Raw genomic sequence first — 12,926 nt, forward strand, 5'->3', positions numbered from 1 at the left:
CAATGATGGTAGAGTGAAGTGAGGTTAGAATGAAAACCTATGAACTGGAAAACCTTTTAATGTGTTTAAGCTTTAGAGATTGTGATTGCACATTATCTCCTGCAGCTGTTGCAAAAGCTGTTGGCTACTTAGCCATTTAGCCTTGATGATAATTTATTAAGCTTTAGGGATATCTTCGGATTTAATGAACATTATTGGCCAGGAATTTTACCTCTCCTTTTTTCCCTTCTCGGTTAGTTGTAGTCAGGAATAACAGCTCTCAGGCTGGCAACTTGAACACCAAGATGTATGGAAGTGAATAGCTTCAACAATAGGAATAGGAATCAACACAATTATTCCAATATTTGGGATTTAGTCTTACGTGCAGGATATCTTCTGGAAGGTGTATATAGTTTTACAGTCAGTCTCGTTTATAGATATAATTTTCTAGATTAATAATACTGCTTTTTAAACTACCTAACTTATTTCTTTTTTTTTTTAAGAATTTCTTTTAGAGAAACTTTTTGAAACAGGAGAAAAGATGACTACATTTAGAGTGCAGAGAAGGCACAAGCAGACATTAAATTTCCAGTTCTAATTAACAATGAAAATATATTTCACTGTGGCAGTATGAGAATCTGAACTCTTAGCTGAAATCAACTAATTAGTGCTAAGGATCACTTAAAGGATTAGGTCAAGTCAAAAGCACTGTCCCCTCTCACAGTTGGAGACTGGGAAACAAATGAAACTTTTAGTAAGTACACTCTGGTACGCTAGTGTGGTGTTAACATCACGCTTATGCTTTCGAAGTAAGTAGCATATAAAAATAGTAAAGTCTGAGTACTTTGCTAGAATGCCATCTGACGGTCCTCAGGGTTTAAAGTAAATTTTCAGATACAATTAATGGTATGGCTTTTATTAATGACAATGCATACAGCTTTCTGAAACCCTTGCCAAAAAGTCCAGGTCGAGGTTGGCAGGGATCGGGGCCAGAATTTACAGACATGGCTGTATCTCTATGCTGCTCTTACTGTGTGTATCTGTTGGATGGATGTCTGTTCTATGGGTGGGTTCTGCTGAGTTAAACTATTGCTGATGGAAAAACTGAAAATGCACAATAGCTCTAGATATTTATTAGCAGACCTTTAAAATTTTCTGGATATAAGTTAACCTAAGTAAAATCTTACAAGTAATAACCTAAAGAGGACTTTATATGGAAGAACTGTGCATGTCAAGTGGCTCATTAAAATTGTTTTTCATGTTTTAACTTTCTGAATTGCTGATACGGAGAGTAAATGTATTTATGTTGAAGGTTGTGCAGAGTGGAGTGAGCCAATTCAGTGTGAATTTGTGTTTGATACAGCCCATTTCTCAATCTGTTGCTGCTTTTTATCAAAAGTCTCTGCAGGTGCTCAGCATGATCACACTAAAAGGGCTCAATCAAACCAGGCAAGTGAATTTTGGGGTGCTGGTCTTCCAGAACTCCAGCATTGTCACTACCAGTGCTAGCAGTGCAGAGGCTCGTAGCACTACCTGGAATCTAAGAACTGTGGTTTTTTTTTCTTTTTTTTTTTTTCATTGTAATGAAAGCTTGTGTGTGTCTAGGACTGTTTGATGCTCTATTCCGATGGAGTAGCTAGAGCTAGCAATCTCCCTGCAGCAGTGAAGAACTATCTTTCCACTAGAACACTTTGAATAGCTTTCCTTCAAAATGTTTTTCTTTGAAAGAGCAGTTGACTTGCAGAGATGAAGTTTTATATCAGTATTAAAGATCTTTCTCATTCAAATGCTTTCTTACAGAGTTTGCTCATATTTACACTAATTTTCCTTTAATTTCTCGCATTCTTAATAGGTGCAGGAATGTTTGTGCATGCAAAACACAAGGCATTTAGCACCCAGCTCAACTGTTCTGTGTGGTTAATCTCCATGTTTCTTTAATGCTAGGAGTAGTGAGGATTCTGTGTGAAGATCATGCTACTGTTAACAAGACTGTTTTGGTGGGTCTGATGGATTTAGGCCTTCATTTACCTATACAAGGAGTAAAAAGTACACATTTTCAGCTTTTTTCCACCATATGGTGAATACGTGAATCTCTATTTAAAAAAAAAAAAGTGCTATTCAAGAATAATGATTACATAGAAAGAACAACTCTGGCACCAGCTGGGCCTCTGTGAATGCAGAAACCCTGTCACCTCATTATGGCATCTCACATCCTGAAATAATGCGGGTTTGAGCTAGGCAGAGAGTTTGTATATCTGTCAACTTGTATCAAACATGAACTTATCTAAAGCCTTTACTTATGTTCTTAATTTTTCCTTGTGTCTTTGAAACAATGTGGCTGTAGGCTAGTTGTTTGAAGAAGGGAACTGAATTTCAGCCAAATGCAACTGGCTTATTAGCTTGTAGGTTTATCCATCCCTGTTAATTATCTCCTGTTTTGCAATTACAGAAAGCATACTCTGCTACAGCACAGTGCAGCAATCTAAACCTTTGTCCAAAGGTTGGTAAGTTTTGACCAGATAGCTTTTGAAAGCTTGTTTTAGTAAGCGTGTCATGTGGTATCTTTTGTGTCATCGATGAAGTAGCTAGCGTGGGTGTTTATCCGTGCTGCAGAAACCATACTGAGGCTCAAGCTTAAAGGTGTCATGAGTTACAGCATTGGTAACACCAGCAGAACTGTCTTGCTAGTAAGTGAATCATTTTGCATGGCAAAAGTGAGATACAGTGAAGAAGTATTAAGTTCCCACTCCTCACAGCAACACACAAGTTTCAATTTCGTACTGAGGAAAAGCTGCAACTCTAACCTGATGCATACTGAGCAGCACCATCTTCACAAAGTGATTTTTAGTATTTTCATGAAAAGAAAGTGCTAACGTCTCATGTTATGTTGTGCTTTTATAAATGCAGTGGGTTTGCCTTCATATGGTCACACTATTATTTAGAAACACATTCTTTTTAAAATAACCTTCCCAAGCCTTGACTGACTTCCATAATCCTTGAAACAAGTAATTAATTTGTGATTCCCAATTGATATCAAAGGAACATGACCATCAATCCTAGTCTGGAAATAAGAGCAACTAGAGCACTCCCTCTGCGTGTAGTGAAGGCGCTAGCTGCTTCGGTACCTAGATCATAGCTGTCTTCAGCTGAGCTGTGTGAATGCTCCCCCACCGCTGTCAGAGAAAAGGTGCAGTTTATTTGGTTGGGGTTTTTTTAAAGAAAAAAGCCAGGCTCTGGAGCTAGTCATCTCCAGTAACTATGAAGGAGTATAGCTCAGTAGTGGTAAGCACTTTATTCAGTCTAGCTGCCTGGCAGAACTTAGAGGCTAAAAATACTAAACTTGGATCTTACTGCTGATCACTTAAGTTGCTTATTTTGAAGGCTGGATCCCCAGTTTCCAAGAAGATGGATGCTGTGCCTAAGGCTCGGTGGGGTTCCACAACTTTGGTATGATCAGCAGGGCTCTCACATGCCCTGCTGCCTTCCCTCGTTACCAGCTGTGCAGTCTTGTCCTCCTTGTGCACTCACTGGGGCTTGTCTCAGCCCATGGAGAACGTAGTTCAGGGGACTTAACCAACAGGGACACTAACTAACTTACTTTTGTTTAGTTTCCTGAAGTAGCTCGGGGCAGGGTCTGATGAACACCCCTGCTGGCATGTAGAAGGGGTGGGAATGTTCAGCTGGGCAGGAGATGTCTCAGTTTGCTTGCATTTATGCCCTCCCTCAGTTGCGTAACATGGGAAATGCCTCACCCACCTTCCTCGGGATGTTCCAAGTCCTGTAGGGGTTGCATGAGCTTGCAGAGAACCAGGAACCCCCAGTTTAAGCTACCCAGACTTGTATTTCCTGCATTTTGGTCTGTATTGCACCTCTCTGGCACTGCTCCAAGCCCCAACAGAGGTGAGGCATCCCTGCCGTCTCTGTGGGATGTCATAAATGGCACTGATCCTGTTACAAGTGAGTAGACAAGAAACAGGGTTTTTAACATGAAGAGTTTATTGCACTGTGAGCCAGTGACAGAATTGAGCCCACAAACGCTGTCTGCCTAATTTCAATGCAATATTTTTCCATTGCATTTTGCAGAGGCAATGTGTCCTCTCTTTCCCACTCTTGTCTTTTCTTCTTTTTCCACATTTAATCTTCTACAGGAGTTGGGGTTATTTGCCCTCCCCAAATCTGAGAAGTTTCTCTGGGAGAAGTTGCATCACATTCTTGGTTTAGGGCCAACAGAGCTATTCTAGAAATTGCGAGAGACAGTAGCTTGTGGAATGCCTTCTGTTTGTCTTCAATAGTGCGGAGTTCCTGTGCTGCTTCTCATGCCTCTTTCGTTTAGCAGGACCATTCCTGTGTGTGCCTTCAGCAACCAGCTTGCTTTCAGAACACTGGGTCCTCTGCAGTGCGCGTCTGTATGACAAATGGCTTCAGGTTCCCTCGGGTTTGGGTCACAAAGTAATTGACAACATCCTGAAGGCTTGGGAGTGTCACCTGTTTCACCAAAACAAAAAAAACCAAACCAAAACAAAAAACCCCCACCAAATAAAACATGCTATGTGTGTTGAGAATGTATTTTCAAAAACATGCTGGCAGGCTGGGATCCCTAGCAATGTTTCTCAAACTACTGATACTGGATTTATATCCAGCATTTGGATGCAGTGAGGTCTAGGACAGCCCTCTGCAATCTATGGTAACGTTTTGACCCTCGAACATGTAACTCCTTCCCTTCCATCAAATAAGTAAACAAACCAAAAGAGAGATTGCTCTGTACCGTTGTGCTCTTCAATGACTGCTGATGCTCTTCCAGCAGATGCTTTTTGAAACCAATAGGATGTTTCTCAGGCCATGAGTTAAACATGTCTCAAGAAAAGTGGAAGAAAACTGTTTTAAACCAAATGACAGGGTCCATTCAGCCTTACTCACACTTCAACAGAGTTAATTTTATTACATGGAGTGCATTTTGAACTTCCTCTAGCTGCAATCAGAGCTCAGTTTTCAGAGTTAGTACTGAAGCTTGAGTTGAAAAAAAAAAAAAAAATTAAGCAATCTTGGGTGTTTTGCGAGTGGTTTGATTTTATTTTTGTTAGGGAGAAGATGCTGATTTGTTTTTTTTTTTCTTCCTACTTTTCTAGTTCTTAAAAGATAACTTGTTCTTTGAGATTAGGTTAGTTGGACTAAGAAGAGAGGTGAACTGTCCACATACTTTACTTTGACTCAGAAATTATAATTAGGAATTTACTAGAGCTTTTCTAATTTTCTGCAAAGTGATATTTCTTACACCTACTTAAGAATCTTCAACAAGGGAATTGCTCACTTACCCGTCTTTCCAATTCGATAATGTAACTTGTTCCTTTGGACATCACTTTGTAGTGCTTTAAGTGTGGGGCACTGAAAGAAAATGAAAGTTGATATGCTGCCTGAAATGAAATACTTTTTGATATATCGTTGTCATTATAAACTCCTTTGCAGGAGCAATGGATGTGCTTTGTAATATTCCTAGGGCTTATTGAAGATGTGTGGCAGGTTTGTTTTTTCCCATATTAGTTTAGAAACACCAAGAATTGCAAATGTCATTCCTGGTCTCTCAGATGCCTTGTTCTGAAGCTCTGCAGAAGATAAAACATGCAGTTCAGTTGAAATGTGTGTTTTTAGACTAAGTTACTGTTTGAAAATACTTGTCTCTCTCGTTTTTCATTGTTCATTTTACAAAGGGGTACGACTTTTTCCATTTTCATTCTGCATGATGATTTCTTAAACCGAGTGGGGTTTCATGGCAAACAGGGGAAGCCCATTTACCAAGAAAATGGGCTTTTGCTGGCTGATCTTTATTGCTTCTTTGTTTAATCTGACCAGCTTTGGAGAAGGAGAGTGCCAAGAAATCAGTCTCAGGCCCGCCCCTGCTGCCTCATTTGCCTTTCTCAAAATAGCCTTAAGGCAAGGCATATGTTTCACATGTCAACTCCGGGTATTAAGAATTCAGCTTTTAATACAGTGCATACTAGATAAGAATGGGATAATATGTTGTGGAATCAACCTACTCCAGCTCGTGTCGGATAGTGACTGCGTAGTTCTTGCTGTCGCTGCCAGGACGCAGGATTAAATTCCCACATAAAGCGTTCTTTTCTAACATCTCTATTGCTTCTTGCCGAGATACTGCATAGAAGCACCTGCATAGAAGGGAGGAGAAAAACGGCATAAATGCAAGTTATGCTGGCAAGGCCACGTCATTCTGAGCTGCGTGAAGAGATGTGGTCTGCCAGGCTAACGCCTCTTCACAGTGCTAGGCTTATCCAGGGTGACTAGCCATGGCTGCCAAGAGGCATGACATCTGAAGGACTCTTGCTAGTTAATGCTACTATAGGAGCATAATTCAGGACAGCAGTGCTTTGGCATTCTCAGAGAGAAACTGAAGCTTTCATAGAGGTATGACGCTTTCTGGACCCTTGGAAAGAATGTGAGAACGGTAACCTGGACTTACCATGAATTTCTCAATGGTAATCAGCATTTTCTCAGAAGGGCAGATACAGCAGCCCAACATGTGGCTTTCTGAAAAGTTTTTCAAGCATAGCAATACACTGCATTCAGCCTTTTCAAAACAAAAGGCATTGTAGGAAAGCTGCAGGAGTAATCTCTCCCTTAGGAAATCTCTAAAAAGGCCTTAAGGTAGATTTTGTTCATTGAATATTATACAAACCTTGTACAACAGCTGAATTTTGAACCTCTGCATGGAAATAATACTTGGAAAGAAGAAGGGGAGGCTCTTTAGTCAGGTTAGGGTTCGCATAGTTCAGTCAGAGCTTACTCTGGCATAGTGGTCAATGTACTGCTGGGAGGACTTTTTCTGCTCAAGGATGCACTGGAACAGTCGTTAAATGTAATCCTTCTTTTCTTTTCCTTCTCTAGCACTTCATGCATTCTTGTAAGTTGCCCAGGTAGTAATGACTCATCTGGTGGAACTGACAGCTGAAAATGAATGGTGTAATTGAAAAGAAAATCAAAGAGTGGACAAACATTGTGAGCAATCCTTTCTGTGTGCACATCACAGCTAATCTCTGAGCGCAGCTGCTGTGCAGAAATCTTTCTTACCTGCTTGGTTTAAGCAGCTGTGATAATCTGGAAGGTTTGGATGTGCCTCTACTTTGAATAAAATGCTGCACGTGTTTTTGTTAGAATAGTGAAATAAGGATACCTGTGTCCTGATTTAGAAGGAATGTGCATTGACAGAAGTGGGAATGATGGTAAGAATCCACAAGGGTATCTTGCAGTTGCTCTACTGCAAAAGGCTGTGTAAATGTAATTTAACCTGTTTCAGCCATCCTCAGCTTTTTAAGTGATTCAGCTAGGCCAATGTAAAGTCATTTATGAACAAATGTCATTTATTTTTCCACTGGTCATTATCAAAGAGGGTGTTGCTATTTTCAAAGTGCATTTAGCTAAGAAGAATAGTAGAACAAAACACAGGGTTGAGGGATTCTCTCAGGTGTGCAGTTTGGCCATTTCTTTGGTTATGTCTTTATCCCATGGTAAAGACCTAGAGAGTTGCCTTTCTCGGAGGAGGCTCTCTTTTTCACGGCTGCAGCGGATGGACTTGTGCTGGAAGTCTTTTCTTTCCTGGACAGCAAACAGTGGACTGGGAACTGTGTCTGACTAGATACCACAGCAGAGTGTGTACTGCAGATGAGCTGGGGTTAAATCGGCCTGAATTTTGCTCTCCTCAGGAAAAAAAAACCAACCAACCAAACCAAAAAAAAACAACCCCCCCCCCCCCCCAAAAACCCAAACCAAAACAACAACAAAAAAACCCAAAAAACCAAACCCAACAAAACCCTCAACAGTTCAGTGTGTGCAAACACTTTAGAAGAGAGGCTTTGTGCCTGTGGAAGCCAACTTCTGGCATGCATGAAGACAAAACACCCCTATAGACACTTTTGACATGAAGTGAGATATAAAACTCTTCCATACCTTTGTTACGGTGAGAATAAAACCCTTCCATTCTTTCCCACATTCACAGTCATTAGCCTGAGAGAACAGAAAATGACCGTGTTAGAACAACTACAGCAACAAAAAAAAAAGTAAAACATTTCATGTGGAAGCCTCAAATTACTCTTGCCCTTTTAGAAGTACCATGCCTGGAAATGAGCTCCCTGCCAAGCTACATCACACCCTGAAACCCTGCACTTCCCCAGTACTCCATGTTCAATTAGAGGGCAAGGACAGAGGTGGGAAGGTAAAAAAAAATCATATGCTCTGTTGGAGTAGAAGGAGAAGGTTATGTGAATCCAAGGAGAAGGCCAAGCTAAGGAGATAGGTGAGTCTTAAGTATAAAACCTTCTAGGTAGCCTCTGAACACTACAGTCTGAATGGTGGGGTGGTCAGATATTTTATCCCCTTCTTGGTTTCACAGGTGATGTGGGCCTGTCAGGTACTTCCTGGTTTTTCTTGTATATTTTCTTGTTCGGTTCTTTGCTCATTTCCTATTCCCAGATACTCCTGAGAAAAACTTCTAATGCCTCGAAGGGGAGTTTTCCAGGTTCCTTTGCCCTGCCTCCCTCTCTGAATGCCGTTGGTGCTGCCTGGCTGCAGGCTGTTCGCTTAGATGTCAAGAAGGCAGCTCTACTCCCACACCAAAATGGAGCTCTGAGTATCTGTGGGAGATGGAGTAAAGTACCGAGTGGCTTACAAATCACAGCCTTCCTCTCCTTACCTTCAGTTCTAGCTCCCCATTTGACAGCATCAGGATGAACTGTGCAGAGCCATTTTCATCTGGATAAACATTGGTTGCTGAGGTCAAAGCTGATATATCTAATTTCTGTGAGTACTAAGGAAGAGGGAAAAGAGAAATAGCACAAGTTGTAATTTTCACCAAAAATGTAGCTGCTCTCCAAAGGAATTTGTTTAGAAGAAAATAGATTGAAACTTTTTTTTTGTTAGAACTTGGGTTAAGTTTAACTGACAGATGTGCCAAAGCTCAGTCCTTTGCTTCTGCTTACAGAAGCTCTTCTCACCAACAGCGTACCTTCTGGATTTTTCCCATCCTAATCTTCATCACAAACAATTAAATCCACGAGACCTCCCCGAGTATTTGCTTTGTGACTCTAACTAAAGCCTCAGCCAGAATACACCATAATAATACCAAGCACTTTTTCCTCATGAAGGAAAGTCATGTTACACACCACATTCCAAAGGAAAGTCATGCTACCCTTGTGCACAGCTGAGGAAAAAGCACATGGTAAAATTATGGAGCAATGTGGATACGTTTGTAGCTCAGGTGCCAATAAACATACTCCTTTTTTGTTTTGATGAGGCAAATTAACATGCTATAGTTTGTTTCACTCTGGCTTTTTTTGATCTCAGCCTTTCTGTTACAATGTTCAGTACTATTTTTTTGGACTATGCAGATGAGAGAGGAAAGGGTGCTGAGAGATGTCTGGAGTACATAAGGATTACTTGATGAAAGTAACTGATGCACTTAATCAGATGGGTAGTTACAAAGATAGCACATTACTCACTGTTGGGGCTTTCTTATCGTCATAAAAGAAGAGCATAGTTCCTCTGAGTTCTGTCCAATACACTCTAAATTCCTGTTGGAAAGGAGGAAGTGTCAGTTTGTGAAGATGATCTTTTTAGTTTCCCAAAATGCTGAAAGTGAAAAAACTGCTAAGAAAAAAACTGTGTCGTCATATGTTAATTTTCAGTGTTTTAAAGATCGTTAAAGAGCAAGTATGCATTTTGCAGGCAGTTTATGGAAAAACAGTTTAGTAAATAATTCTTTACAGGCAAAAAGATATATAGGCTCTAGGCTTTGTTTTCTAGTATCCTAATCCGGCATGGAACTAGAAACTTTACTTTTAACTACTTTAAATGTTTTAAGCATTTGTCAACAATTTGTCAAACAATTTAAAGGGGATATGTAATGGAAGGAAAACATAATTTAAATGCCACTTTAAAATCTTGCTCTCCCTAAAAGGTATACAAATGGAAAATAGTGCGAGATGAACATTGTAAAGACTCCACTCTTTTGAACACCATTCTCTTGAAGTGCCTATTTGCATTGAATTTTGATCCTGCCAGTTTACTTGCTATAGGGAGATCATGAAGCTTGATGGTAGTCTGACCTATTAACTGGATTGCTCGCATTTGAAGTGGCATTTTACATGCTTTGTCTTTAAATTATGTGTATTAGTGTTTGTAAATCAACACCATGCCAAGGTAAACACAATTGTCTGACTCTTCCAACGGTTTCCTAATGCAGTCATGCCAGAGTGATGGGAAAGGTTTTTCTCTTTTCATGTGCCCCTGATACCCTGAGAACTATAGCTGTTACGGGACACTGAATTGGGAAGGCAACTTCTGTAAAACGGAAACTCTGTTCTAGTTTTCAGTTTACTTACCTGTTCTGTGTTTGTTGTTTGGGGTTTGGTTTTTGTTGGGTTTTGGGTTTTTTTTGGTTTTGTTTTTTCCTTTTGTGGCAGGGGTTTAAAACAGTCACAAAAATTGAGAAAAGAAATAACTTGTGAAGACAGATAGGTTATACAAATTAGGGTGAGCAACATTCCCTAGAGTATCCTGCAGGTGATCCTTGCTCTTTACCCTGATAGCTCCTAACTAGTCTTTCTGGTGGTTTCTGTCAAATTATTAGTGTAAAATTTCTATAGCATTCAGCCTCTGGACCCCAAATGCTGAGCACTGCAGTGTTGCGTTAAGGTAAATGTCCCCGTTAAACCATCTGTCCCTGGCAAGTTAATGAAGGCTATGAATGCTTGCTGTGGTATGGGGCTGGATGTCATGGGAAATTTTTGAGTTCACCGTATGAACTGGGCTTTCTGTGCTATGGAAATGTAGTACAGTAGTTGCCCAGGAGCACTTGTTACTGTTTCACAGCCATGAATATGTTTTTCTCTTGGGCATCTGGTCTCTCAAAAGTGATAATACACCTCATCAGCCCCACATCAGTCTCGTCAGATCGGTTGCATATTATTGCTCTGTCCTGTTTTTGTTATTCCAGTATGGTAGTTTATGAATTTCAGAGGGAGGGATTGTTCAGGGGGGAAAAAAGGTTTTACATAAAAGGATATAAATAAAGGAATGTAACAGGGAGCTTTATTAAACTTGCAGGTGTTCTCCTGCTAGATACAACAAAGCAATGTGTTGAATAATTTCTAGTGCTGCAGAAGAATTAATTGTAAGTTTATTAGTCTGCTTTTTGTTTCTTGGAGTTCCTGTTTTCTGTGGTACCTGGGTGTTCCTGTGTTTGTGAACCACCATGCTGTTTTGGTTTTTTGATTATATCTACCTTTAGCACTGCGTGACTCTCATTTTCTCTACTCTGTGCTTCTGCATCTACAGAGATGTGAGTGTAGGTAGGGTAAAAATGATTTTGTAACCCTAAGTACAGGGCTTGTCATTATCAAGTGCCAAAAAAGGGCAATTGGTTGGTTAGGAGCTATGCTCTGAACATACATGCCATTGTAACATACACAAGCATGTAGACGTTTACAGATTTGCATCTTAAATAGTTATCTTGGGTCAAAAAAATCACTCTTATTTTCCCAGTTAGTCCGCATATGTTAAATCATCAGCCTTTACTAACAAGAAGAAAAAAGATGTAGACAATCTCACACATACTTCAGGTGGCGTGTCACTGAAGACTTCAGGATGGATACTGTTCTCCAGTAAATAGAGGATCCGTCACAGGAATATAATCATGTCAAACTTTTCTCTTGGTATTAAAAATACTGCATTAGCTTTTCATCATGGTGGTAGCTATGAAATCAGTCAAACTCAATCCACATTTCCGTAGGTAATAGTAAATTATAATAGGATCCTGGAGATATTGATGGTTACCTTACATAATTTATTTTACACACACCCCCCAGTAATATGAACAGTAATAATTAGATACCATTATTTCAGTGCAACCATTTGCGTCAGCCAGTGCTGAGAAACATTTCCCCCCCAGACCTGTAGCTCCCAGCAATACATTTTTGAAGAAATATTTCAATGCATCTAGTTCCCGGGGCTGCGCGCCTTACCTGGCATCTTGAGTGCCGGACAGACAGGTAACCCTGGAAGTACAAAGGCAGACCAGTGATCCTCTGTCTCTCCTGGAAGATTCGCCGGGGGGCTGGCTGAGGAGTTTCCTCCAGCTGTTCCCTAATGCCTCTCAGCATTCTTTGGATATCTCAGCAGGATATCTGGATATCCTCTGTTGCTGTGCTCTTTTTTTCCCCCCGCTCGTGTTGTTCTCAGTCTGCTCCGTATCAGCCTCAGCCAGAGAACTCAGCCCGGTGAGAGGGGGGAAAAAGCAGCACCTTGAAGAGGAAGTTCTATACTTGCTTTTAGGTCAGCGCATGCGGCCGACTCTTTGCTTGGTGTATGATCATGGGAGGAACCAGACTGAATGGACTAAAAGGATCTTTTCCTTTAGAGTGTGCTCCTTGCATTTGCTCGAGGGGAGACACTCAAACGATGAGCATGCTGGTACAAAAGTGCATCATTACTGTGATGGGTGTCACCTGGAGGTCATGGCAGAAAAGCCTGCTTTTTATGGCTCACAGCACTGGACTTCCGTGGGCTGCTGCCAGGGGGTAGACTGCTCTCAGCTGCCTCTGAAATAATATTTAAATTTTTCATTGGGAGCGTGGATTAACTTTGGGACTATCAGAGTTGAACTTTCTTTAGCAAATGACTAGGGGGATTACAGGACACTAAAATTAATATTGGAAATAAATCTACCTATGGTTGTTTATAACTGGCAAGGATAAATCAACTTCGCGACGTGCATGTAGGAAGACGACTTTCATTGTAAAAGAGGTAATATATCAAAGCCTTTAAAGAAATTGTGAAGGGAGATGGTAGTTCAGAAACAAAATGTTGGTCCTGATAAATGAGGGGTGAAATTTCCATCAAGTTCATGGAACCATGACTTTTAACTTAGTTTCTGGCCTTCCCCT

General features: G+C 40.6%; 1 protein-coding gene across 1 annotated transcript; it reads right to left on the bottom strand.

Moving 5' to 3' along the window:
• Nucleotides 1–4,353: 4,353 nt before the first annotated feature.
• Nucleotides 4,354–12,143, bottom strand: STAP1 (signal transducing adaptor family member 1). The gene is made up of 8 exons (XM_009587510.1): nt 12,006–12,143; nt 9,483–9,554; nt 8,678–8,791; nt 7,936–7,992; nt 6,776–6,936; nt 6,012–6,140; nt 5,292–5,361; nt 4,354–4,464 (listed from the first exon to the last, which is right to left on the bottom strand). The coding sequence occupies exons 1-8, from the start codon at nt 12,141–12,143 to the stop codon at nt 4,354–4,356; spliced, it is 852 nt and encodes a 283-aa protein (XP_009585805.1).
• Nucleotides 12,144–12,926: the final 783 nt, after the last annotated feature.

Source organism: Fulmarus glacialis, unplaced genomic scaffold, assembly GCF_000690835.1.
Source record: "Fulmarus glacialis isolate BGI_N327 unplaced genomic scaffold, ASM69083v1 scaffold17711, whole genome shotgun sequence".
Classification (NCBI taxonomy): Eukaryota; Metazoa; Chordata; class Aves; order Procellariiformes; family Procellariidae; genus Fulmarus; species Fulmarus glacialis.